The 27,106-nt window shown below is 38.6% G+C and overlaps 3 protein-coding genes across 5 annotated transcripts; 1 reads left to right on the top strand and 2 right to left on the bottom strand.

Annotated features, from left to right (window-relative positions):
* The first annotated feature begins 3,504 nt into the window (after positions 1–3,504).
* On the top strand, positions 3,505–15,260 carry LOC122664261 (auxin response factor 9-like). Of its 2 annotated transcripts, XM_043860020.1 has the most exons (15): positions 3,505–3,754; positions 3,887–4,002; positions 4,156–4,251; positions 4,347–4,403; positions 4,505–4,657; positions 4,762–4,846; positions 5,030–5,120; positions 5,240–5,404; positions 5,515–5,628; positions 5,734–5,806; positions 5,891–6,044; positions 6,127–6,758; positions 6,962–7,149; positions 7,275–7,436; positions 15,243–15,260. In XM_043860020.1, the coding sequence occupies exons 1-14, from the start codon at positions 3,682–3,684 to the stop codon at positions 7,426–7,428; spliced, it is 2,151 nt and encodes a 716-aa protein (XP_043715955.1). In that variant the 5' UTR covers positions 3,505–3,681; the 3' UTR covers positions 7,429–7,436; positions 15,243–15,260. The 2 variants fall into 2 exon arrangements, with proteins under 2 accessions (XP_043715955.1, XP_043715947.1); XM_043860012.1 differs by lacking the exon at positions 15,243–15,260 and having other exon boundaries at positions 7,275–7,459.
* On the bottom strand, positions 10,202–20,393 carry LOC122664277 (PP2A regulatory subunit TAP46-like). 2 transcript variants are annotated; one of them, XM_043860031.1, is made up of 9 exons: positions 20,132–20,393; positions 19,912–20,034; positions 18,939–19,025; positions 18,664–18,768; positions 17,511–17,672; positions 15,558–15,593; positions 15,387–15,458; positions 10,961–11,241; positions 10,202–10,558 (listed from the first exon to the last, which is right to left on the bottom strand). In XM_043860031.1, exons 1-9 carry the CDS (start codon positions 20,225–20,227, stop codon positions 10,306–10,308), a joined length of 1,215 nt encoding a protein of 404 aa, XP_043715966.1. In that variant the 5' UTR covers positions 20,228–20,393; the 3' UTR covers positions 10,202–10,305. The 2 variants fall into 2 exon arrangements, with proteins under 2 accessions (XP_043715966.1, XP_043715974.1); XM_043860039.1 differs by having other exon boundaries at positions 10,961–11,238.
* A 3,648-nt stretch (positions 20,394–24,041) lies between these two features.
* LOC122656109 (probable E3 ubiquitin-protein ligase RHA4A) lies at positions 24,042–25,448 on the bottom strand. Its single transcript, XM_043850557.1, has 3 exons — positions 25,036–25,448; positions 24,775–24,860; positions 24,042–24,348 (listed from the first exon to the last, which is right to left on the bottom strand). Exons 1-3 carry the CDS (start codon positions 25,249–25,251, stop codon positions 24,042–24,044), a joined length of 609 nt encoding a protein of 202 aa, XP_043706492.1. The 5' UTR covers positions 25,252–25,448.
* Between the last annotated feature and the right edge of the window lie 1,658 nt (positions 25,449–27,106).

Below are 27,106 nucleotides of genomic sequence, written 5' to 3'. Positions count from 1 at the left end.
ATATCCATGCACTCCTCTTATTCATATGTGCTCTTTAGGTAGTTAAGGGTTTTTTTTATTTTGCCACGTAACCAACTTCAACCTATTGGAAACTTAATATGTGAACAAGGGACCTTCGGGTCTACTACTTTAAATTTTAACTCCATAATTGAATAGAGTTATACAAGTTTCATGCGTTATATGCACCTCCTCCTACTTAATGTTATGTGTGGTTGCTTTATTGGTAGCCTTCCTTAAAAATTTTGAGCTATTATTTGGTAGCATTCACAAGGAAAGAAAGAGTGATATTAAGGATGGTTATGCAATGATGTTTTTTTTCTAAATTTTGTTTTACCAATAAATGGGAGAAACATTGTGAGAAAAGCCTATTCCTTCCTAAAAGACAAGCAATATGGGCAAACCCATGCCATGTCGTCCTCTCATGGTTTTAAGGATTGGTGTCGGATTAATCGGATCCTTGTTCTTCTCTCGTGGTTTTAAGAATCAAGATTGAAGTAAACAGATCGATCAATTTGAACTGAAATCTGGTGAGATCGATTCTAATTTTAGCTGATTTGGATTGGTCAATCCCTTTTCCAAAATCGAAGATTAAAGCAACTTTAGGCTGCTTTTGATCGAATTTTTATCAATCCAGATTGATTCTGTCAAGACCGATCCGAATCCTGATTCCAAATTTTCAACCCTACCTCTTTTTTTTTTTTTGGGTAGGAAACAACCCTACCTCTTTTAGTTAAGGGACGACTCGCTTAATAGCTTTATAGCCCGCATATGAATGCCATAACAAAATTAAAATAGATAGTTGTTGGTAGGGGTATCAAAAATGAGATCAGATCAGTTGACATCGGTCAATTGAACCCATTATCGGTTTGATATTGATACTGATTTTAGTTTATATAGACTGTTAAGGCTATGTTTGGAAATCAAGAAAACAAAAGGAAAAATAATAATAAAACAAAATTCATGACGACAGAATGATTGAATTATATGTAATTCTCTCTCCTCAAATTCAAAATTTTTAAAATTTTTTTCTTTTCTTTTCTTGGCTTCCGAACATAACCTAAAAGATAAAAAATGATCATTTAGATCGAAGCTAAAAAGATCAATTAAAAACAGGGGAAAAAAACTCCTTTTTTTTTTGAGAAATATTATCTGTATTTTTTATTTTATAAATGAAAAACTGAGACTGAACCAATAATAGACCGATAAGGGAATCTAACAACAACAGACCGACACCAATAGGCAATTAGCTTCTATAAACCGAACTTCTTATTAATCTAAAACCGGTTCGAATCGATATATAGAAACCAAAAAACTGATTAAAATCGGATCAAACTGCGACTTGACACCCTTAATTGTCATGGTTTGATACACAAATGGTCACTTACGAGTTATGAATGTTGAGAAACGAGGCAAGGAGGGTAGCCGGGTAGGGATTCAATTCCATTAACCACTCACCAGTCTCCGATTGGATGTGATCCTGAAGGGAAGTCCTTGATCCCTCTCAAAGATTCCAATCCGATGGTTAGGATTACATTAACGTGATGGAAATCCCTATTTTTATTTCACACGCCCACCAACCCACCAACAGTAAATCCAACTAACTGCCGAACTCCTTTTATTGGGATCGTGTTGTAGCGGTTTTTTTTTTCCCTCTTTCTCACAAGCTTTCATTTGATTAAGACTTTACCTTCTGGTTTATCATTATCATTAATGGCTTTATATTCCCTCCCCCCACCCGTTTCCCCAAGCCCATTTCCATATATTCATAAACCCATAAAAATATCCTACCAGTACCAGACCTGTTCAATGGCCAGAATACCCCTCATGGAATTGTATTTATGTATATTTAGTGATGGGCATAATTGTAATTTCACGATCTCCTTAAGAAAAACTCTAAAGACCGTGGGATGAATTTTATGTTACCTACTACGATGAAGAAGGAATTTCTTCACTCATTATGTTTGTTTTGTTAAGAGAACTAAGGATGTTTACCAAAAAAACAGTTAAGAGAACTAGGGATGAGCAGCACTCAACCCCCCTGAAAACAAATGTTGAAAATGTTTTATTTTCACAAGTATTTAAGCTTTTCTCATAAGTTAAAAAAGATAGAGAAGCTGCTGTCAAGGTTGCGTGGCATTGCACAAAGCGTAGACCAATGAGAGTGCACATAGAGGTATCAATAGGGTTTAGATTTATTCATTTTAAAGATGCGGGACATTTCGGTCTTGTATCCTACACGTGACTTGGCATCTTTTTTTAAAAAAATATAAAAAATTTAAAAAAAATAAAAGAAAGTTAACCGATGCTATGTGCGAGCGTAACACAATACAGAATGAATAGATTTTTTCACACGATGCTGTGTTTAGGCGCAGATACACATGTCCGCACACAACACCGATTAGCGTTCTTTCTCCCAATATAAATAATGATGATGAAATTATGTATCTTTCTATCTTTTTTTCAAAAAAATTCTCTCTTTCTCTTATGTTCTATTCTTCTCTAGACACAGTAGTTTCCATCGCGTTTCGTTGCTTTATTTATCCATATTAAACCGGATAACGGGATAAGGAGGTGGAAAGGTCAAACAAGACTGAACAATCCTCGTGGCTGGTCAAAACCAAATGCATGGATGCCACGTGTCTTACAGTTTCGTGAAACGTGTCGAAGCTCCATACAGAAACATGTCTTACGTGTACCTATTGTAGGCTTGTGCCCCATAAGTATAGGCGGTTTGTGGGCCACCACATACATAGAAATGAAATGAGAACTAATATCCCTAATTCCCTAAGTCAAGAATCTGTCCTCAGTCAGTCCTCACTCCTCACACACGTGAATGGCACATATTCGTAATTATCAATATTCTTCAGGGTTAATTATAACCCCCAAGAGGCAGCTAATTCCTGCCGGGTTTTAGTCGGGCCAACAGGGCATGCCTGCCTCAAAGCCGACAAAACCAAACAGACGGCCAATTAACGGTAACGGCCATTTTTGCCTCACCTAAAATGCATCCCAATGTGCCCCTCAGCAACACACTGCAAACGCCAACTGTCAATTAAAAGTCCGCCGCCGTTATCTGACGGTATCAGTTCCATCACTCCTTCGAAGCGTGCTGTACGGACGAACTGCAGATTTTGATTCTGGTCAAAACTTAACTACGGTTTAGGGTTAGGTTAACTAAGAGAGAGAAAGAAAGAGACAGAGGCGTATAATAGCAAGCACGAAATGCGTTCTTCAGGATTCGGTAACGGCGTTTTCTGAGCTTCGTCTTTCTTCGCGGGAGAGATTGGATTGTGGGAACTGAGAAACTGAGCAGTTTTCTGGGTTGGAGAAGTGGTTTTACGAAGAGGTTTTCTGAAATCTGGATTCTGGACCAAGAAAAGGAGAGAGAGAGAGTAGGTGATTTACTGATGATAGAGAAGTTTTGTAACTGAAGAAGATTGGTGGTTGACGGTTTCGCTTATCGTTCGGGATCGTTTCTGTGAACCTCTTTGCGGCAAGTGAGGGTTCCCACTTTTATTCAAAGTTTTATTTCTTATTTTGGATTCATCTCTCTTCTTCAAACTTAAAGATAAAATGGGTTAGTAACGCGTAAGGAAGACGGTGGATGTCCTTTCATTGACTTGAGTAGTGGTTTTTACAAGTTTGGAGTTTGGAGAATTTTTTTTTTTTTCCTTCCCTTCCATGGCGTATGCAGAGAATTTCAGAGGTTCGTCGGTTTCGCAGCCGAATTTCTCTAATGATCGGCAGGACACAGGTGAAATGACCGATGGTTTCTTCCTCTGGATTCTTTCTGTTTATCACAGAGATGTTTCGTTGTAATGCTGTTGCTTGCGGACCACACTTAGGGCTTTTGTTGCTGATTTGGGTTCCTTCCTGTATTTGGCAGGCTTTATAGGTGACGAGCTCTATGCCTCTCTTTGGAGAGCTTGTGCAGGTCCTCTCGTCGATGTTCCTCGGGAGGGCGAGAGGGTTTTCTACTTCCCGCAAGGTCACATGGAGCAAGTAAGTGTTTGTCTGTTCTGTTTTTAAATTATCAGCTCCTTTCTTTTGTTTCGGAGTTCTGGAATTAAGCCGTGGTTCTATCTATCTTCCATGAAGTAATTGTGTTTCTCTACTCCCCTTGGTTTGGGGTTTCTGTTCCTTGGGATTTTACAGTTAGAAGCATCTACAAACCAGGAATTGAATCAGCGAATTCCTTTGTTTAATCTTCCTTCCAAAATCCTTTGTCGTGTTATACACATTCAGTTGCTGGTATTCTTCTTCGAAAACTTGGTCGTTTCTATCTCTTTTTTCCTTTTCTTTTTAAGTTTTGTAACTTCCCTTTTGTTGATTTCTACCATTTCCAGGCCGAACAAGAAACAGATGAAGTTTACGCGCAAATCACCTTACAACCTGAGGCAGATGTGAGACTTGCTTACTTTCCGAATTTCTATCCATTAAATTATCTAATTACGAAGGGGGGGAAATTTAGTCTATTAAGTCTTTTGATATATAATTTCTACAGCAAAGTGAGCCCAGGAGTCCTGATCCAAGCCCTTCTGAACCTCCGCGGCCCACCGTTCATTCTTTTTGCAAGATTTTAACTGCGTCTGATACAAGCACACATGGCGGGTTCTCTGTTCTTCGTAAACATGCTAACGAATGTCTTCCTCCGTTGGTATTGCTCGTTCTATTTTGTTGTTCCTATTTACTTCTCTTCTCTTTCTCGATATCTATTTTCTGTGCGATTTTCTTTCTTCAACATGGTGTCCTTTCTTGAAGGACATGAACCAACCAACACCAACCCAGGAATTGGCAGCTAGGGATCTTCATGGGTATGAGTGGCGATTTAAGCATATCTTCAGAGGTACCTGCAGTGGCATTTTTCCGTTTTCTTGTTGCATGTATGCCAATTATGTTGTAGTTCTTATTTGTAGATGACCGAGCTGTTTCAGAAACATTGTTTAAAAAAAAATTGTGTTCCAAATCTTTAACAGTGGGTTGTAATGACTAAGTAGTAGTTATATCTTTTTCAATTTGATTGTACCAGGTCAACCCCGCAGACATTTGCTTACAACAGGATGGAGTACGTTTGTCACTTCTAAGAGATTGGTTGCAGGGGATGCTTTTGTATTCCTGAGGTATTTGAGCAAGGGTCTTAATTATGATCCCATCTTCCTCTCAACTTTCTAATTTTTCTGGAATTTTAGTTATACTTTGTAGTAGGATCTCTTTTCACTCTCAGGGACTGGTTATGCAGGGGACAGAATGGAGAACTACGTGTTGGAGTAAGGCGTCTTGCTCGTCAACAGAGCACCATGCCATCCTCTGTGATATCGAGCCAAAGTATGCATCTTGGAGTCCTTGCAACTGCATCTCATGCTGTAGCCACTCAGACCCTTTTTATTGTTTTTTACAAACCAAGGTTGGAAAAGTTCCTTTTTGAGTTCTATTTTCTGTCAAATAAACCTTCATTTTTCTGTTCATCTCACAGTCTCCTTGTTAATTGTCCCTCCTGTTCATGGTTTTTGTTAGAACGAGTCAGTTCATTATAAGCTTGAACAAGTATTTAGAGGCTGCTAAGAATGGGTTTTCAGTCGGTATGAGATTCAAGATGAGATTCGAGGGTGAAGATTGCCCTGAAAGAAGGTACTTGTGGATGTTGGTGGAACATTTCTTACCTGTGTTTTGAATTTTGTTTGCTATAGTTTTCCAGCTCTTTCACTTAATGTTTTCCTTGTTTTGGTTCTTAAGGTTTACAGGTACAATTGTTGGGGTTGAAGATGTCTCTCCCCAGTGGAAAGATTCCAGATGGAGGTCATTGAAGGTTGGAATTTCTTTTAATCCTCATAGCCAGTAGATTAATTTCTTCTCTTGTATACTTGGATTCTTATATATATATGTTTTTCAGGTTCAATGGGATGAACCTGCATCCTCTATTCAAAGACCAGAGAGGGTTTCTCCATGGGAGATTGAACCTTTTGTTGCTTCTGCTCCTAACCCGACTCAACAACCAGCTGTAAAGAACAAGAGGCCCCGACCGCCAATAGACACCCTTGCCCTTGGTGAGAGAAACTTTAACCTTTTGTTTTCCACGCTACCTGAGTTGGTTGGATGTATTTTGAACTTTCCTGTTCTGGTATGTAGAAACTGCTGCTAATTCTGCAGCCTCAGTTTTCTGGTATCCTGGATTGAGCCAGTCCCATGATCCAACTCATTCGAGTAGTGCTGAAGCCCAAAGCATTGAAAGCCAAGTTTTGTGGCATCCAAAGCAGAAGGAAGGTAAGGGCAATCTCATCAATAGTAGCAACAGCTGTAGCTCCAAGACCTGGACAGATGGGGGCTGGCTGCCATCTCCACCAGTGGATGTTTCCCTGAGTCTGTTTCAGGAGTCAACAGAAGATCACAAAAATGGTATTACATGTTCATTTCTCCAAGGTAGTTCTACCCTGGATACATCAAAGCCAAGCAACAGCTTGATGCTTGACCTCGTGGATACGGGGAAGAAACCTGAGATGGTTAGTGGTTGCCGGTTGTTTGGGTTCGATTTGGTAAATGTACCAGATGTCCCAGGTTCTACAGAGAAGGCACTGTCACACCCCATGAGTGTATCTAGTGCAACCACCGATGGATCCACCCCAGCGGCGACTGGTTCTGGAGCTGATTCAGACCTCTCAAAGGCTCCGAAGGAACAGAAACAGTGTTCGTTACACGTCTCACCGAAGGAGAGTCAAAGTAAGCAGAGTTGCTGTACTTCTTCCACCAGGAGTCGTATCAAGGTAATGCTAAAACCTGTCGTGTGTTATTCAAAGTTGCACGATGAGCCCGGATAAACAATCAATGTAAAATAGGATTTATAGTGCTTGAGGCCCTATTTAGAAGTGTCCAGGAAGCAGAATATATTTTAATTAGAAAACACAACAGTGGCCTGCCTTCAACTGATAATGTACTCATAGAATGTACCCAAATTTTGATTCTGAAGGTTCAAATGGAAGGGATTGCAGTTGGTCGGGCTGTTGACTTGACTGTGTTGGAAGGTTATGAACAGCTTATAAATGAGCTGGAGAATATGTTTGAGATTAAAGGAGAGCTTCAGGACCGGGACAAATGGCTACTTGTGTTCACCGATGATGAAGGAGACATGATGCTGATCGGTGATGATCCTTGGCAGTAAGTAACTTGAAATGACAAACCCAGTAAAAAATGCTTTATCATGTTTTTTGATCATTTGATTGGGTTGGTCTTAAAGCTTGGTTTTTTTGACTTGAATGTGCTTTTGTGATGTTGTTTTGTAGGGAGTTTGTTAAGATGGCAAGGAAAATCTTAATCTCCTCAACCCAACAAGTGAAGAAGCTAACAAGTTCAGGGAGTAAGTTACCAACGTCATCTTTAGAAGAGGGTGAGGGGATTGTTGTATCCATGGATTCAGAATTGAAAACTGAAACATGAAACATTAACATGAAACACTGGTTTTTCTTGTCTGAACATTTTGTTGTTTCAAAACTGTGGGGTTTGAAAGGGGCTTCTGATCTGTAGTCCTCCCCTCCCTTGATTACCAAAATAAAATAAAGGTTTCTAATAAGAAAGATCAAAAACAGAAATGAAATCAGAGAGGTGGTGGTGGTGGTGGTGGTTGGTTCATCAAAAGCTTGTAGGAAATGGTCGATCTTTGTTATTAGAATTTAGAAACCTTTATTTTTTATTTTGATAATCAAGAGAGGGATGACTACAAATCAGATATAACTGTTTTATATTTCTTTTGAAGACAAGGGGAGTGACGTCATTTTGTTGAGGAATCTTTACTTTTTTTGAGCATTAATGGAAATCACAAACCATTGGCTCAAACAGTGGGAGTGGGGGTGGGGGGGGGGGGGATGGAGATTGGAGAGCTTGAGCCTTGAGGTGGTGGTTTCTGCACATAGGATGGCGGCATGACTTGAGCAACATGGGTTACGTGGCCCCTTTCTTTGGAGTCTTCGCGGTGGGGACGGGTGAATGCTGAATACTGAAAATGAGGGTTGATGTAGGAAACAAAGGCAGTGGGGCCCCAGACAATGGGAGGAAGGAGTTGGGTCCTACTACCCCAAATGTGTGGTAGCTCAGTTGGTAAAGACCCAGACCCGTACCCAGACCCAGACCCAGACCCACACCATGGTTTCAAAAAAATTGGTGAATCGGATCAATTCCGTCACCGATTCCTAATTTTAAAAGCAGGCACACCATATGATTAAAAAAAACACAAACACATTCTACATAGCTGGTATAATGTGTGGTTGGACTTTTGGAGGAAGGTTTTAAATCAGGGCATGGGTATCTGTAACAGTATATATATATATATAGCTGGGTCAAATTAGACAGTTTTGCCTTCAATTATGAATAGAAATTCATTTTTTTTTTGAGCAGTTATACCTCCAATAAGAACCATTCCACTGATACCGACTGGGCCTATATTGATATGAATACCAATACTTAGAGCCGTGTTTGTAGGGGAGGGGAGTGGGTCTCACATGTTGAAGGATTCTAGTACAGAAGATGTATACTATAAGTCATTTTTTTCTCCATTTTTAGCATGTTTGGTTGACTTTTTCTGATGAATTCAATGTTTCAACACAAAAAATGCTCATTTTTTCCATAGGATTTTCAAGAATGTCATTGTTTTTTGAGGAGGGGGTTGGCATGCTGCTGGCTTTTTCTGGTGGTAACGGTTGTGTCCAATGGAGAGAGAGGGTGGGAAGGGGAGAGAGGGGGTCATTTCTATTGGGGTGGAAGAGGGACAGATCTAGTCTGGGCACATGCCCAGCCTTTACCCTTTTGGCTTTTTTAACTTACAATAAATGCCGTCTTCCCAATGAAGAGAGAAATGGGAGAAGAGTTCCTCTACACATACGTTTGGTGTCAACATTTATTCTATGTTTTTGACCATTTAAAGGGTGAAGAGTGGTACATATGGAAAGCAAAAGGATCTGGTGTTGGCACCTGACATGTACGTACAAGTGAACGCATGTGTAGAGGATCCATTCTCGAGAAACATTGGAGCTCTGCAATTGACAGAGCACCAAATGGTGGTTGCGACGAGAGAGATTCAAGTGAAAGAAAGAGATGACAAAGGAGTGGAGTTCAAGGGAGGAAGAGATGAAGAGGAGGGAGAGAGACCAAAGAGGAGATTTGGGGAAAAATAGAGAAGGGTCTTGCAGTGGCAAGTTGGGATCGGAGGAGACGAGCACTGGCAGGCTAAGTGTTTCGTGAGTGAGTTAACTGATATGTGGAATTATTCCCAACATTCTCCTTCATGTTCCTCTTTTCAGTGGCAATTCACGTGGCTTGTGTAACCCTCCTCCATTGGGTGATGGTGCACAGATGTTTAATTAATATGATGAGCCTAATGCCCTATACAACACTTAAAGTTGTGAGGTCCAACTAAAGTCATCCAAGGTCCCAAAATCTTTGAATTTTTCTTTCTGACGGACTATAAGAAAGAAATAATGATAAATTGACAATCAAACATAAAATAATGGACAATTGAGGACTGCAAGAATTGATTGGAATCGGGCAATTCACTTGATCCAATTCCTATTAGTTTAAACCGTCACCATCATAGAACCTGTTTTCAGCAACTCGGCCAAAATAATAATAATAATAAATGGGAGAGACTTAGACATGCCGTCAATTTTTGATAAATTTTCGAAATACACCAATCACATGAGAAAAATAGAAATGAACCACCATCACCAGTAGGACCCCTCCTCGGATCAGGATCGTTTTTAGGAAACCCAGCGCCCAGGGTGCTGTCAAAAGGCATCCAATGGTTTAGCTATATCGCACACATCTCGACACACACTTAGAAATGTGTACAACACAGCCCAACGGTTCATAACACCCTGGGGTGCTGGGCTCCATGGACACGAGCTAAATGCCCCCTCCTGTGAGGCAATTCTGCCCATGAGAAAGTTCAGTCACAATCAGGATCTTTTACTCATTGTTTATTATTTATTAGAAGCTCAAGAAAAAATTTCTATAACTCGTTAAAGTGAGCGTAGAGAGTAGAGATCATTTGATGGATGCCGTCAACCTCACAATTCAACCAACATTTTGCACGATACAAAGGTCCTTGCAGATTCAAGTTTTACCTGTCTTTAAAATAAGAAAGAAATACTACTATTATTATACATTAAAAAAAAAAAAAAGTGCCCTTATTATTTCATGGTGTAGATCAGGCCAATGGCACAACAACTTGCGTTCATAGCGAATCCGAAGAACTCATTTTCTTGTAAGAGATCATCCAAAACCAGGTTATGCAAGAACAAGATGAATAGGCATTCTAAATAATTAGCCACAAGGAGTGAGCTTCTTGTTGCCTGCACCACGAGGATGGTCGTCTTTCCAGTCATCCCAAGCCCTTGCCTTGTCTACTGCAGCATCATCATCTTCATCCTCCTCATTGTTAGGTCCAGGCTTTCGACCTTCCTGGTGCCATGAGGAATTATTGGCTTCTTCCATGAGCCTAGCATTCATTTCTTGCCATTTATTCATCATTTCCATTTCACGCAGCCCTGCCTCCTCTATGCTCATTGTTGGTAATCTACAGATATCACAAAAACAACAAAGATAAGGACCTATGATCTTTCTTTTCATGGATGTTTCCTTTCAGATATTCCAAAGATTGGCATGGGAATCTTAATTTTCATGGATGTTTCTGTCCATGCTCTTGTATTTTGCAACTCGGTCCCTGGTTTGTGTAACCTCGTAATATTACCTATCCCCTGAGCGTAATATTTCCCAACAGACACCTATAGGATTAATGCATGCTTAAAAATGAAAGATAAAAGACAATGACATTATTGCAAAACACAAGAGCATAAAACTCGATCCCAATTAATTAATAATATAAATATAGATAAAGGGTTTCAGGTCCTGGACCTAAAGAACCTCCCATCTTCAGTTAATCTTGTTATTAAACTAATCAGATGTAGAGCAACGATACCTGTGACCAGGCTGGAATACTTGTGCTGCCATTCTTTCCCTTTCACTTGTTAATCTTCCACCCACTAGACTAGCTGGTCCAAATAAAAGAGGCTGGTGTTTGTGTTCATGTGCTTGTGAAACCATTGCTCTCCCTTCAATAACATCTTGAGCAAAAGTGGCACATGTGATTGGCTGTGCTGGTCTTGTGAATTGCGCTCGAACTGCAGCATCACGATGCCAAGCTTCTGCTCTCTTAGTTCGCTCATCAAGTATATCACAATCAATTTCTTTGTCCCCCTCCTGTACCCCAAGTATCAGTGTTTTGTAGGAAACTGGAGCAAAAGAAAAAGAAGGGGAGGGGGAAAGATGACAATGTTTTCAATGAGACAGACACAAGTATTCCAATTTCTCAACCTATAGAATTCATAGCTGTCAAAGCGTCTACGCGACCCAAGGCGTTGGGGGGGTCTAAACACAAGGCGACACCAACAAGGCATCCAAGGCACCCACCTAGGCGACCAAGGTGTGCCTGAACGTCTAGGCCTTAACAACTATGATAGAATTTCAAACTACAAAATTGAAGTAGGATCACGGGAAACACCATACATGATATACCTACACAGCTACTAATGGTGGAGGGCTGGTTAAGGGAGGGGGAAAAACTCAATAAGAAGAAGAAAAAAGAGGAGGAGAGGGGGGGGGGGGGAAGTCACAGCCACGCAGGCTCTCCAACCTCAACTTTTCAATTCATTCTCAAATCTGTGTTCTAATTGCACGGTAACATGTACTTAAATAAAAGAAATCAAAACACTCCTATTCTGATTCTAAAACTGGAATATAATGGAACTACACTACCCTATTCTAATTCTAAAACTGGAATATAATGGAACTACACTACTAGCTAGCTTATTCAAAGTAAAATAAAAGACTAAAAGATAAATCTAAATAAATAAATGGACAACTAACTAAAACGGTTCCCATTTTTTACTGTTTTAAACACATTTTGCCGGAAAGAACGGCAAACGGCAAGCATTCCCATTTTAAACGCGTTTAAAACATGTTCCTGTTTTAGATCTTGGACTTATCAAACAATGGTATACTTAACTGACCATATCTCTCTCTCCCAAATCTGTTGACTTGATTCTTTCACCAACGTAAAGATGACTCTAAGGGCTACATATCTCATGATATCACCTTCAACTTAAGGTCAATACACGGACCCCAAAAATTGAGCTACAAATTGATGCATCTATTGAAAAGGGTTTCCAAAGTTAATTTTGGATGTTACAGTTGTTTTGAACATTAAAAGCATGTATTTCAAATAAAAATTCCTCAATTTTTATGAGAATAGTGCCGGGTTTTTTTTTCTAGACATTTAAAACCTTCCGTTTTTTACCATTCTCTGTTTTTTAACCATTTAATTTGACTGTCCGTTTGTAAATTTTACTCCGTTTTTTTGCCATTCCTCTTTTTGCTAACTATGCTCGGACTCAAGCTGGACCCAGTTCATCTCTGTTTGGGTCGGTCCAAGGTAGTGCACCTACATCAACTAACTAACAAGGTTTTAGGTCTCGATTTTGCCCCTGGTTTCGCTAGGCCACGAAACCAAGTTCTGCCGAGATCTTGGGGAGTTGGTGTATTTTTTCCCATCTTGTCTCGGTGGTGGATTTCGGTGGCCATATGGCCAAGATAGGTCCTCAAACTTGACACCCACCCTATTTTTGGTCTTCTAAACACAATAGAAATATTAGTTTTTACAAACTCAAACCCAAAATGGTACTTTGACTTTGGACCCTAGGTTGGTAGTCTAGGGCATAGGTGAGCTCTGCTCTAGGCTATTCCACACAATATTTAGAACACATAAATAAAGTAAAGGTGTAAAACAACTTAATTAAGCACTAGGAATTAAAAAACATCAAACCATAAACCATTTAAGCATTTGGCATCATATTCATAATCATACATGGTGATGGGTTGACGATTTGTTAATAATTGTTAGAAACCTGGAAAGAGACATAAACTAAACAAATACAAGCGTAAGTGTGTAACAAGTCCTACCATTTGATAGTAGTACTGAAATGAGTATCGGTGGACATTGTATCACATATAAAAACTACATAGTCAACAAACAAGTATTGATCATGAATCTATGAAAAAAAAGCACCAAAACCCTCTCTTGATGTTGATGCTTCACAATCTTGAATCTCCAAGCTTTAATCTTCATTTGAGGTTAGATTTGCAAAAAAAAGCACCAAAACCCTCACCTCCAAATGTTTTTCCTTCATGGCAGAGGGAGAGGCAAGATTTCGAGTGCCTTTTTATAGCTTGGTTTTGTCCAAGTCGAATCGAGATTGAGATATACCACGAGATCTTAGCGAGATATTGAGATCTTGCACAAATCCTGTATCGCCTACTGTCTCGAGACTTCATGAAACCGAGTTTTTTTGGAGCTATTGGCGAGATCTCGCCGAGATCTTGTACCATGCTAACTAATCATTTCTTTCTTTTTTATTCCCTATTATGAAATAAAAATTGATGGAAATTGGGATAATATAAGTTTAATTAAGGTTGGTGAACTTTATAAATTTTAAGAGTTGCCAGGTGGCAATCTATGGCGGACAACCCATCACCATTCAAGTTTCAACCCAATGAATATTCATAGGGGGTCTAAGAAGTACAAAATTCCAAAAAATGCCAGAAGTTAAGTGTTTTTTTAGGGATATTTTTACAAATTTGGATACTTTTCACCCTATGTATCATGCTGATTATAGGTCAAAATTTGACCAAAGAGATGGTCAGGTTCTTCTCTAAAAGGGACTCATCCAATGTCTCAACAATTGCATGCCACATGGCCACATCTGAATTTCAAAAGTTCACTAATATTTGTTCACATTAGAACCTAGAAAAGTTATTTGATTAAAAGAAGCGAGAATACAAGCATTACCGAAATGTTATTCAACTTATTGCCCTCCCCCCCCCCCCTTGGAAAAATAATTCTATGTTCCCTCGGACCAAAGAATGTGGAAACCAATCACCAGGGAACAGTATTTTTGCTCCTTCCTAAGCGAAATCATCTGCAAATTTTTCTTTTTTGATGGATATATCTGCAAGTTTGACTACCTATCTAGATCAAAAGATCAAGCCCCAAAGCGCCCCCCCCCCCCTTCTACCAAGGAATCCCAGCACTCACTGTACCAGGAATGTATTCACCAAGATATTAACTGATCATCATTCACCTCAATACGTCTACTAATTATAACTCATAATTCATAAGTAGAGGTTCTTCCAGGTCACTGGGTGGTTCAACAAACACTAAGAAATGGTGTTTAGGCTTCATCCCGATAATTTACTTCTCATTAAATGGACACACTATAAAAGTTCTTAAAACTGTCTACCCATACAAATGAGAATAGCTTTGGTGGCTCACAATTGGATCCTGCAATACCAATGTTTAAGTATCATAATTAAGGCCATAAACTTTTTGTCTTTGGTTGCTCATGTTAATACAATTTGACAATCTACAATATGAGATCCAAACAGTTCCAACTTATGAGACTGTTCATAAATAGTCAGAACCAACTGGGCTTTAGCTGGTCTCAACTCAACCAACTTGCTCACAAAGCATCAGTTAATATCGGCAAATCCCAGAAACTGAAAGAAACAACCAAATTGCAGTCTGGTTGGCCAAACTCCTATTTGTTTTTGGATGACTTCTAGGATAATATCACTAGTTTGATTTTGATTTGAATTTAAATTCTCAATTGAAGAGCTTATTAAACAGATGCCAAGGTAAGAAAGTGGTGCCTGTGTCATAAATTGGTATGAAATGGTCAGTATCTGCTTTGAATTCTATTCCCTACAATATTTACAGTATAACAGCACGAATACAAAGAACATATTCAATATAGACACTACACTTAGTTATTCAACTACTCCACACCATCTTGACCAAAATACATTAATATTTTGCATTAAAAAAAATACAATTTCATAATGGCAGGGAATTTATAGTCCATACCCAAGTATGAAAACGTTTGCAAAGGCAGAGAATGGATGAATAATGAGGTAACGGATGCTTCTAATGCAAAACGTGCTCAATGGTAATTAGCTTTCTAACAATGGAAAAAGCAAAAAAAATATATATCTTCGGCAGGCATGAATTCAATTATAAATGAAAATAAGGAATAGGATTTTATCCCCATTTTGGCATAAAATAGAAGGACTCATATGCTTTCATGCTTCCTCCAAATGGATAACAATAAAATATTTAAAATAATAATCATTAGCTCTAATATTCCATTTCATTGAAAAAATTAAACATGAAAACTAAAAGCAGTGAACTCATGAAGTGCTGATAAGTTAGATGAGAAGATTACATAGGTTGTTTTTCCATCACATATCATAGCTAAAATATTGCCAGCAATCACATAAAGCATTATAGATACCTGTAACTGCTTTTCCTTAACAGCAGAAAGCATTTCTTCCTCTTTCTTGAGCATTTCCAGCAGATCAAAAGCCTGTTTCAACGGTTCCAGAGCATGGAAGTACGATTGGATTTTCCACATAAAAAGGGAAAATACAGGTAATAAATATTCAAAAAATTGACAAGTGGGTACCTTACAGAGAGCCAAAGAGATGGCAGTAAGCCATGCCTGTACAAAAGGACCATCGCAATTAAGAGAAATGTTAAAAAAAATTGAGCATTAAAAAAAAAAAGATGAATATATTTTTTTTCTTTTGGCGATGGGCATTTCAAAAATTAAACAGCCGGATGCAGGAAGTTCTTAAGTCGTCCAAACCTTTGAACCTGCTGTGATACAGATATTCATCCGAAAATAGAAGAGAAATACTTGCAACAGGATGAGAATAAGAGCTTATTTCAGGCTCGCGGCTCATGTTTTGAACCCATTTCTGGTTCAGCAGTTAGCTCAGCCCAAATAATGGGCTAATCTTTAGGTGTTTATTTTCTTATTTAATTTATTATTCAGTCTTGTATTCAGGCTGGGATACTCAAGATTTAATTCCAGACCTGATCAAGTCTCTATTTTGTTTCAGTTTCCTACTCCATCTTGGCTCACGCACGGGGGGAGATTTCCTTTGTTATTTTGGTTTTATTATTTTAGAAGGCGGACCTTGGCGCCTAGGTAAGGTTGCTCCATTGCAACCTAGTGGCCGTGGATTTGAGTCAGGAAACAATATCTCCGCAAAGTGGGGGTAAGGCTGCGTACATTATGACCCTCCCCAGACCCCACAGTGGCAAGAGCCTCGTACACTGGGACCTAATTTCAGTGTCATATTCTGGTTGTTTGCTGATCATTACTGCTGATGGATCATAGCCTGATTTCTGTTTTATGATCAGCATAGTTGTCATGGCGTCCTGGCGCTGGAGAGGGCTGCATGGCGACCTACGCCATGGCATCCCTCTTTGATTTCTTCTTCCTGTCTCTCTTTCCCTCTTCGATTTCTTCTTCCCTCTTCGATTTCTTCTTTCCCTCTTCAATTTCTTTCGATTTCTTCTTTCCCTCTTCGATTTCTTCTTCCTGTCTTCTTTCCCTCTTCGATTTCTTTCGATTTCTTCTTTCCCTCTTCGATTTCTGAATTTTCTTCTTAAAACTTGAGAAACAATAGAGAAAAAATAAAACATGGCTTGAGTATACATCTATTAAAACATTAAAAATAGAGAAAATAAAAAATAAAACATGGTCGACATGCTCGCCATGGCAGGCGACATGTCGATATATCGACGTGACACCCCTCCACCGACTTGGATCGCCGTGACGCCGTGACAACTATGATGATCAGTATTTTATTGATATGTATTCTGGTTCTGTTTCTGATTTTTCAGTTTCATTGTTCCACAGAGAAATTCATTGTCTTGATATCTGGCCATTGGATTGCTTTCAACTTTTAGTATTATAATCTGTGGTCAGAAAAAGGATACTCTACCAGGAGAATACCCAGAACAGACCTACCTTTAAGCTGTAATTGAATTTCTCTTGAAATATGATTTTGGTTCCTAAATTTTCAGCAATTCTGGAATATCTGATGTTTCTATAACCTAAACCCTTGGGCAATTAGAATTCATAACCCATGTGAGGATAGGGTTGCTAATGACAACTTGGGTACAGAAAACAATAATTTGAGGAGGCAAAGCAAAAAAAAAGAACAGCAGGTTTGAAATGAGAAAATCAAGAGAGTATATTAAGACGGATTATTAGCTCATTCAAATTGAATACAGCCTTGGAGGACCTAAAGAAAGGGACTGTTGTGAGAAAGTTATTTCCTCTCGCCAAATAGAGAAGATATGAGAAATTTTATCAAAAAATTATATATATATATATATATATATATATATATATAGTATAGTATACAAATACAAGATTGATCAGCATGTAATAATAATCAGTTCTAAGTTATTAGAAAGCAATTGATACAATTCTAGTTAGTATCCTGATTCATGACACGTACACCAAGTCAGATTGCAAAATCACAGGCTTGGAACAATAGAATTAAAAGCATGCTGGTCAGAGCAAAATAAATATGAACAAATGATACTACTCACAGCTCACCTCTCGTTCCTCCTCTCCATCATCATCCAACAGATCTTCCTCCCCAGCCTCAATAGGAGTAGATAAAGCAGCTGCTTTGGAAGAACGCCCCCTCCGCTCTCTCCGTTCCTTAATTTCTTGCAGCTTTAATTCTGCAGCCCTCTGGCGTTTGAACCTAGCAATCTAAAATAGACAAAATCAGAATAAGGATCTGATGCTACTAAAAACTAAGGTATTTACATAATGGTAAGTTGGTAACCACAGTCCTCCCTCACACAGTTTACAGCATCACAATGAACCTTCATGAAAGAATTCAGATGGATCGTAAAAGAATAGCCACACGCAAGTCAAATCCAGATTTGTTTACTCAAATATTTCCCAGATTGGATATTTGACAGAGACAGATAAAAAAAAAAATTTGGATATCCATTTATAACCAGAATGGATACAGTTATATGCACATCATTAAATATCCGACAGATTATAGTTTACTGTAATGCAAGAATAAGCTTCTAAAATTGGTAATTAACAAGAATGCATTTTTATTTACATATTAAGTTTTATAACTAACACAATGTGAAAGCCCATAAACGATTTTGCACATACATTTTATATCATAAAATACAGATCTAACTTTTCTGAGACTATCAATTAATGAATAAGGGAATAATCCCAAAGGCGGTGACAACTAAAACAGTTATCTCTCCCTAAACATACATCTTGTATGTTCTTCTTCTCTTTCTTTTGGGTTTTCAATGCACTTCTGAGAATTCCAAAATCAATCAGAATCCGATTAAAATCCCAAAAGCCCATTCCTTCTTCCTACTGTCTTCTGCTTTGCTGTTCTTCGTTCTCTGAAACATTAAGGTGATATGGTACCATGTTCTCCAAAGAGGGCGGGCCTTGGTGCAATGGTAAGGTTGCTCCATTGTGACCAAGTGGTCATGGGTTTGAGTCTGGAAACATCTCTGCGAAAGCAGGGGTAAGGCTGCGTACATTATGACCCTCCCCAGAGCCCGCAATGACGGGAGCCTCGTGCACTGGGTACGCCCTTTAGGTACCATGTTCTCAAAATTAATGGGTGTTTTTATAATGCAAAGGGAATCTTTCTGTGAACTGGATTATGGAAAAATGCCACCTGGTTCAGGTTGGGAAAACCAGCAATGGGACTCACCTTCAAAGCCCTATGATCCGTTAGAGAAGCTGGGCCCTCTTGAGCAGAAGTCTGTAACTCCTCGTCAGGTATGAGCTCCATTGCTTCACAAAATGAAATGAATTCCTAGAAAATGTAGCCAGTTGCATCAGACCAAGTACCTTAAAACACAAGAAACCAAAAACAATAAAAGACAGCCATGAGGTTTATAACATTGAAGAACCAAAATATGTTAGTGGCCTTAGGCAAGTTTACAAACAGCCTTAATGGTCATCCAAAGATGGTTCAACATTTACCTTCAATTTTGCCTGGGAAATTTTAAGCAACTGAATCCTGTCCTTATGTGCAACCTTTTCCATTAACTCCCCTAGATAGAACGGCACCTGTGAAAAAGAGTAAAGAGTATTAACTGAAACTAATCCAAACATAATAACATTATGGCATATAGTCTTCAGCTCAGCTTATCCGGATCTGACTCTACAAAGATCAATGGGTACCATCAGACTCGGAATCATTCCTTGGTCAGAAATGAGAAATCTGTAATCAAGTTTCATAGTATGACCTCATATCTCACAACACAAATGGGAGGTGAAAAGAGCACAAAGTAAAGTTATGCAGTCTCAACTTACAGATAAATATCACGAAGACTTGCTTATCCTTAAATTGGTCAGATCATTTCAAAGCAGATATTTTGAAACCAAGGGGGTGGGACAACAACCCCAGTTCGTCAGCCAAGGGATTGTTGGCTTCAGAGATTTGAGTTTGCAGTCATATTTGAAAGGGGAAATATCATTGGGCATTTCACACCGATTGGGGATAATATTGAATAGCTGCTCTATTTCTGGGTGTCTTCTTGTAGGTTATACGGCACTACCCAAAACCCTCAAAAGAGGGCATCTTGGATTGCACCATTTTCCTGTACAATGACTTTTTCATTTATGGAACTTCTGTCAATCACCCTCCTGCACCTTTCGAGTAGGAATCATCCCCAGATGTATCGCACTTATCATGCTTTGGGGGTCGTTTGAAACAACTAAGACAAATGTATGATATGTGGAGACATGCCCAATGCCAATAACAACGAAGAATGAGTAGCAGATACCCCGAACTTTACAAACCCCAAAAATTACATTTGCAATTCACTGTCATTTTTGTTGGGGAGGGGGGGAGGGGGAGGAGTTCTAGTTATTTCCAAACAGCAAACGCAATCACAACTAAAGCTACCAAAGATCTCGACTTCACACATATGAACTGCATTAAAACCATTACCAGCGAATATTTCAGATTGGTCGTGCTGATATCGTCTTTAGTCTCGTTGGCGGAGAAGAGACCCAGCTTGCTTATCATTTCCTCGCACTGTTGCAAAGCTTCACACCCCTTTTTTAGCGTGTCCTGTAAAAAACCTCAAATTAAGAAGAGAACAATAAAGCATCACATAAACCAAAAAACCTGAGAATCATTGAAACCGTTATCGGCAGATGAAAGTTACCAGATCAACGCTGGACTCAGACGCCATATTATGTATCTTAAGCCCTTGTTCGAACAAGGCGGGTAGAGGCAAGTCTTCCATTCTCCACTCCCCCATCGACTGAGTAATTTGGCAAAAAACCAGACAAGCGCAATGAAAGAATAAACCCTCAAAATCAATGGAAGCCTATCTCCTTGCTTCGAACAACAACTCCAAAAGTACGATAGAAGAAGCTAAAATCAATTTCAAGGACAACAAAATCCCTAGAAAACAAAATTTTGATAATTGCTTGCCAAACAAACCCAAACGTGGATTTACTCAAAAGTCTCAAATTGGCAAAGTGGGAAAATTCTGCTTCCTACGCATAGAAGTGTATGATAGCGGCGCGATATCAGCATATAATGATCGTGAACGCTAGAGGCTACTCTAGAGTCTAGTAGTCTGGTCTGGTAGCGGCCGCCGAAATGGAAGGTCTGTGTGATCCTCTGTGTGATCCGGAATCTGCAAGTCTGCGTGCGTGACTGACTACGTGTCACGATGACTCGTGATCCCATCCATAGATTTCTAGCGACCAACATATAATGGTGAGCAAGAGCCAAGAGGCGGTGCGGTTGGGTTGGGTTGGTTTTTAGATCGAGATCGGGATTCGACTTGGCCAGTTCGGTTTGGGTTGGGATCAAGATTCTAGAACTTGGGTTTCGATTAGGTTTCGGTCAGCCAGAAAACAAGTTTGTCTCAGTTTCGACCATATCTCGATTGAAACTTGAGATTTTCTCCAGACTAACTCGAAGCTTGGTTTCGAGGCCCAGAAGTTGTTTATTTGCCCAGATTATTGTTGTGCTACCTATTTTTGACATTTTAAACTCAATCCATGCATTAGTTTCACATAAAGAACACTAAAAATATTACTTGTGATTTTGATCTAAGTTTGATATTATATATTGTTCTTGGACATGATATCAAATAAGGTTTGACCGGAATATAACTCCTTCAATATAAATGAGATTTAAGCAATCTTGGATTTGTTAGAAAGTTTTGTTTTGATAGCTTTCCAATAAGTCCAAGATTGCTTAAATCTGATTTATATTGAAAGAGTTATGTATCGGTCAAACTTAATTTGATGTGTATGAATGCTGTCAAAACCGAGCTGAAGGAAAATATTTTTTTGGACATCAAAACAAATGAATATTTTACCGCACTTTTGATTTTTAGTAATTTTTTACCATTTTAAGATTTATGGAATTTTTAGATTTGAGAAAAACCCCAGCATTAGAATGTTGAAAATTGCACCTACCGTCGAAAATCAAGTTTTTGTTCTTGAATTGAAGGTGTGATTTTTTTTACTTTTGGAATTTTATTTTTTAACTATTTTTATTGGATTCAAATAGGGGGTATTTACTAATTTATGAATAATATCTTGAGTAAATGAAATACAAATACAAAAGCATTTACTTAAATGATATTACACATAACTAAGTGTCTGTCCTGGTCTCTGGTAGTTTCTAGCATAAATACCTGTCTATCCTAGTTTCGAACCAAATTTCCCCCAGTTTCGATGGGCATGTATTGAAACCACCAAAATATGATCGAAACCAGTCGAATCCAGGGATTTTATAAAATCCCCCTTCAACTCATCTCGGAAACCTGGGAAACCGAGTTAACTCGGTGGTTTCGACAGGTTTCGGTCGAGTTTTTGTTCCATGGTTGAGACTGAGTCAAATTAAAGTTCATGAAAACCCTGGGTTTTTTTTTTAGTTTTTAATTGTGAGTGATCCTAGAGGTCCTTAGATGGTACTTGTACAAGGACATGATCCGGTCTCGCTGAGTGTTGGGTTGTTCACGATCTGCCTAATGCCTACTGCTGACTATGACCCAACCAATATGTTCTCAATGAAATGAACCTAAGGCTATGTTTGGAAGGTAAATTAAAAGAAAAAGGAAGAGAAAAACCTATAAACTTGTCACCACATAAATTTGTAACCATAGCTTAGTAAAGCCCAACCAAAAGCACACACGTTTTCCTGCCCTCTTTGCCTCATCTTCTTGCAACCACGAAGTTGGAAAAATGATGAATTGCTTTCCATCTATCGTTTATTAACTGATCACCTTTCTTAAGTTATCTTGGTTCCTTACTCAATAAAGGAGAATTTGAAATCAATTAGTTTTCTGTTGACGGTGGTAAACTGATTGGTCCACTCTTTATCTTCATGAAGTAATAGATGATTAAATTTCTCTCTTTCTTCATGGTGGTAGGACCATTGCCACACAAACCAAGTGTAGCTGGTAAAGAGGTTTATCTCTTCAACCTAACCTATTGAGAATTGAGATGTTGGGTGTTATAGAGATATTTCTGTTGGGTATATTCTATAACCCTAATATATGTTCTAATATAAGTCTACTTGAATAAGGAACCAAGGTGTGGTGGGTCCCACTAGATAGAACCCATCTAATCTAAAACCCTAGTCTTTCCTATAAATACTAGATGGAGGCAGCAACCTGTTTATTCCAAACTTGATATGCATGGTGTATTGTTTTAAGCAACCTTGTGCTTAAAACCCTAAACCCTAACAATTTCTACATCAATTGTTCAGATCTTTAGTGTCTTCATATATTTATGATCTCTTTCTACCTAATGCCTTACCCTTTTTTGTTGGATCCTCCAACATGGTATCAAAGCCTTAGGTCCATTTTTTGTTTTTTTTTTTTATCCTCCTTAAGTTGTCGTTTTACATGTAGAGTCAAGTATGTCAAAGCTAGATGTGAGAGTGAGTGTAGAGATATTATTTGGTCTACAGAAAATGAAACCTATAACAACGCAAAAAAGGATGGAAATCACACAATCGAACACAAGGATTTACGTGGTTTGACAAGATTGCCTACGTACATCCATGGTGAGATGAGATTTGCTTCACTATCAATGGAGAATGGGGTTACAGTCGCTCAACCTCACACCTCTCTCAGATTGCATTATAGAAAAATAACCTTCGCTGCAAATATATAGTGAAACGCACAAATCCAAGCAACGGAATACAAGACATCGCACCCCCAACAAGGTCTTGTAGAGTTAATAGTCCTACATTTGGGTTTTTTTGGGTCCTTGGTGTATTCATATACTTGAGGAGCTCTCTCTACCATAGTTATCAAGGCGGCAAGGCGACTATGGCGTTGGAAAGGGTCTAAATTTCAAGGAGCTTGGACGCCTAAGCATCGCTTAGGCGACGCCTTGATAACTATGCTCTTTACCTAATGCCTTAGGGTTTTGAGTGGACCTCCTAACATGATATATATGAGCCTAGGTCCCTTATTATCCTCCTTAAATTGTCGCTCTATACGTAGAGTCAAGTGTGTCAAAGTTAGACGTGAGAGGGAATGTTGAGATGTTGGGACTATAGAATTAATAGTCTCAAATTATTTTGTTTGGGTCCTTGGTGCGTTCATATGCTTGAGGAGCTCTCTCCACCTAATGCCTTAAGGTGTTAGGTTGCACACTCCAACACAACCATGTTGAGTTTTCTCTCTCTCTCTCTCTCTCTCTCATGAAGTTCTTATTAGATATTTGAATGGTTTTGTAACTGCATGCATTAACCCAGATGTCCACTTGAATTGAACCAATATCTCTTCCCATATAAAGTTTATAGTATAGAAGCTAATAGGCCATGCATGAAGCAAATAACTTTCACTTCTTGAGACACCTACAGGCTACAGCTTCAGGTTGAAATTATTGAAGAGGACTGATAGGATACAAGTTGCCTATGAAGCACAAAACTTAATCCACCATGTTCAAGACTATGAATGCTTTGCTTTCCCCCATAATAAACTTAAAAAATACATTTGTAATTGCATTAGACATGAATGAATAAATCATGTATTGTATGAAGGTACAGTATAATCATACTTCAAAATGAACAAAACAGTCATGAAGTATTGCATATTATTGGTATATCTGAACAGCAATCGAGTCTTGAAGCGAATAACCGGGCGTTCTCCCACTGGTTGATCCTTCCATTTGTCCCAACTGATCCTCTTGCTGCAAGTTCACTCCAGTAGTACTGGATGGTGGTGTCTCTGAAGAGTAAGATTTCCTCCTAGTCGCGAGGATTATGGAGCCTCGACAAAGTGGACATGTTGTGTTTGCCTGAAGCCAGTGGTGAATGCAGTCAATATGGAATACATGATTGCATGATGGAATCTGGTGCAACTGCTCTTTCACTTCAAACTCTCCCAGGCACACACAACACCTGCCAAGCCAAAACCCTTTATTGATACACTCATAATTCAGTAAAAAGATAAGGAGAAGGGCTAAGTAGTTGACCCCTCCTACATCAGCCACACAGAGAGATGAAGTGGCCAAGCAGTAGTCTGGACTATTAGTTGGATGAGGAACCTCTACATTACCTATGACCTTACAGTTCCCCTGTCTCAGACTTTCAAGACTATAAGAAACACTCTTCAAATTCTAAGCCATAAACCTTTCTAGGAAGGCTAAGCCTACTGGTTCAACCATTCAATCACTAGAATAGTTCAGTCTATCAGATCTCCAATCCCATGAATAAAATGTATGAAATACTCTCTTCCTCACTTATCAGTAACTACTAAACAGGTCTTCCAACATAGAGAGAGAGAGAGAGGTTTTAGGGTTTAAAAAAAAAATAGCTAGGACTTACTGTGACTCTCTGGACCTTAAATCCTCATCAAACATGACTATGGGAAGCTTGGCCTTGAGTTCCTCTTTCAAGTCAACTGTGAAAGGCTACAAATAGTAAAATAAAACAGGATGAGACAAGGCAATCTAAAAAACCAAGAAGATAAAAAGACAAATCTTTAGGGGTAGCACTCATTAGTAAAGGAATTAAATCAAGTTATGAGTTTTTCTTCTTAATATTCTGATAATTCAAATCCACAAGAAGAAGAGAGGGAGAGATTACCAGGGGATCAGTACTGGCTTGATTTGATCTCCATGGAGGAGTTGTTGGAGAGGAAGATAGATTAGAGGCCCTCCTCTTCAGGTAAAATAGGTAAAACAAGAGAAATAGAATTATGGAGAAGAGGATTGGGACTGAAAATATGAAGGCTTGGTAGAGTTTGAGTTGAAGTGCTTGAGGATAGAGGTGTGGAGGGCTGGGAGTACTTGGAAGACCCATTAATCTCCAAACTTGTAAAAATAAAAAAACAGATTGTGAGTGAAGGCTGCTTTGACAAAAAAAACTTGATGATTTGCAGAGATGGGAGAATTATTGGAACCATGTTATGTTCTATTTAATGGTGAGAAGTGAAGTGAGAGAGATATTGGGTGGGAAAACAGGTAGAGACATGGTATTGATCATCTAGTCTTTTTAAATGTAAATTCCTTGAGGTTGGGATATGAATCCATGACTAAAGCAACTTTGTTAATAGGAATATACCTGGAGCTTTTCTTTTATCAACAATCCATGATGATATTCTCTCCTTTTTTATGATGAGACTAGGCCATGACTCTCCACTAAAGAATATGAGCCCCACACAGAAACACTAAGCATGAGCCTTATTCACCATTGATTATTTCTTTCTTTCATCAATGTAGAAGAATACCTAGGTTATCACTTGGAAGATAAAATAGAGTCCAAATGATTGATTGGGTATAGGTTGAATGCAACTAAAAGGACTGTTTTAATCATGATGTGCTTCTTTCTTTACTAAAAGTCTGAAAGACTTGGGTAATAGCAAAGAATTTGTTAATTACCCGACGTGATTAATTAAGCCATGGCTAAGACAGATAGCGATCGAGGTCAGATTGACTCCTGGCTTTTCAACACCAACCCATGGCTTTTACATTACATTTACCAGAAGCCTAACAGATAAGCCAAGCAATGGGGTGGCAAGGTAGGTTTTACACCAACAACAACAGAGCCTTATCCCAACATAGCAATGGGGGGTGTCAAGGTAGGTTTTAGCCTACACTTTTTACAGTTGACCCCACTTGTGATCAAGTAGAGTTGGCTAATGACTGTTTATCACTTAATTCAATTAACACATTATGCACAACCTTGGATCATTTTATTAAGTGGGCCCGCGATTTTATTTGTGTCAAAACTAGTGCTGGTTTCATTTGATATTTATTAAGGTGAAGAATTTCAGAAGTGCAAATGGCTACATGAAGTGGTGATGAGCTTTCTCCACTTTAAAGTCTTTTTTCTCAATTGGGACTGAAAGTGTGATTCCTATTTGTATTAAAAGTGAATTTTGATCTCAACTCTGAAGTTACTTCATTCCAGTACTGTTTACTGATATTGCTGACAGAGCAAAACATTTAGTATGAACTAAAATCACAAGTCAAAAGCAAGGGGCTATGCATAAAGTTTAAGATTTGCACTCCCCACTGGTCTGAAACATGTTTTTAAAAATTTCCCTTAATTTTAGAGAACCTGGCATGTTTGTATATTTTAGTAGATAGAGGAAACTGGATGTTTTACCTGATAATGCTTGTGAGGTAATAGTTGAGACCCATTTTCATGTCTCAGCACTTCTCTTTTGTTTATTTTTTTTTCCCCCCCTCCTTCTCTATCTTAAGGTCCTACAAGTTGCAACTTGCCCCAATTGTGTAAGCTGCCTCTTTAACTTGTATGCTATCATGGAGTCATTTCTTGTGTACTATTATCATATTTGGTGCACAAATGGTTGGGTACGTCTTCACTCTTCAATGGAGGATTTATGTGAGAGAGAGAGAGAGAGAGTCTCATCACTAGATATTCACAAAGATATGAAGATCTCTCTCACACAAAGGTCCCTTCTTTTGGTTTAATGGGAAAAAGTAACCTTCTTTTATACCTAATAATACCTACTCTAAAGGAGAAAGACAAATCAACTGTGAATAAAGCCAATATTCCTCTATTGGCAATTACATTTTCCACATGGCAATCTAGTTGGCAAATCAAACTTTGAGAACAAAAAAGTTCATGTCATCATCTATTCATAAACTTTTATTTTTGTCAAACTTGAAAAAAAGATTTACACAGTTGA

Source organism: Telopea speciosissima, chromosome 1, assembly GCF_018873765.1.
Source record: "Telopea speciosissima isolate NSW1024214 ecotype Mountain lineage chromosome 1, Tspe_v1, whole genome shotgun sequence".
Classification (NCBI taxonomy): domain Eukaryota; kingdom Viridiplantae; phylum Streptophyta; class Magnoliopsida; order Proteales; family Proteaceae; genus Telopea; species Telopea speciosissima.
This window is presented reverse-complemented; position numbering and strand designations above follow the sequence as displayed.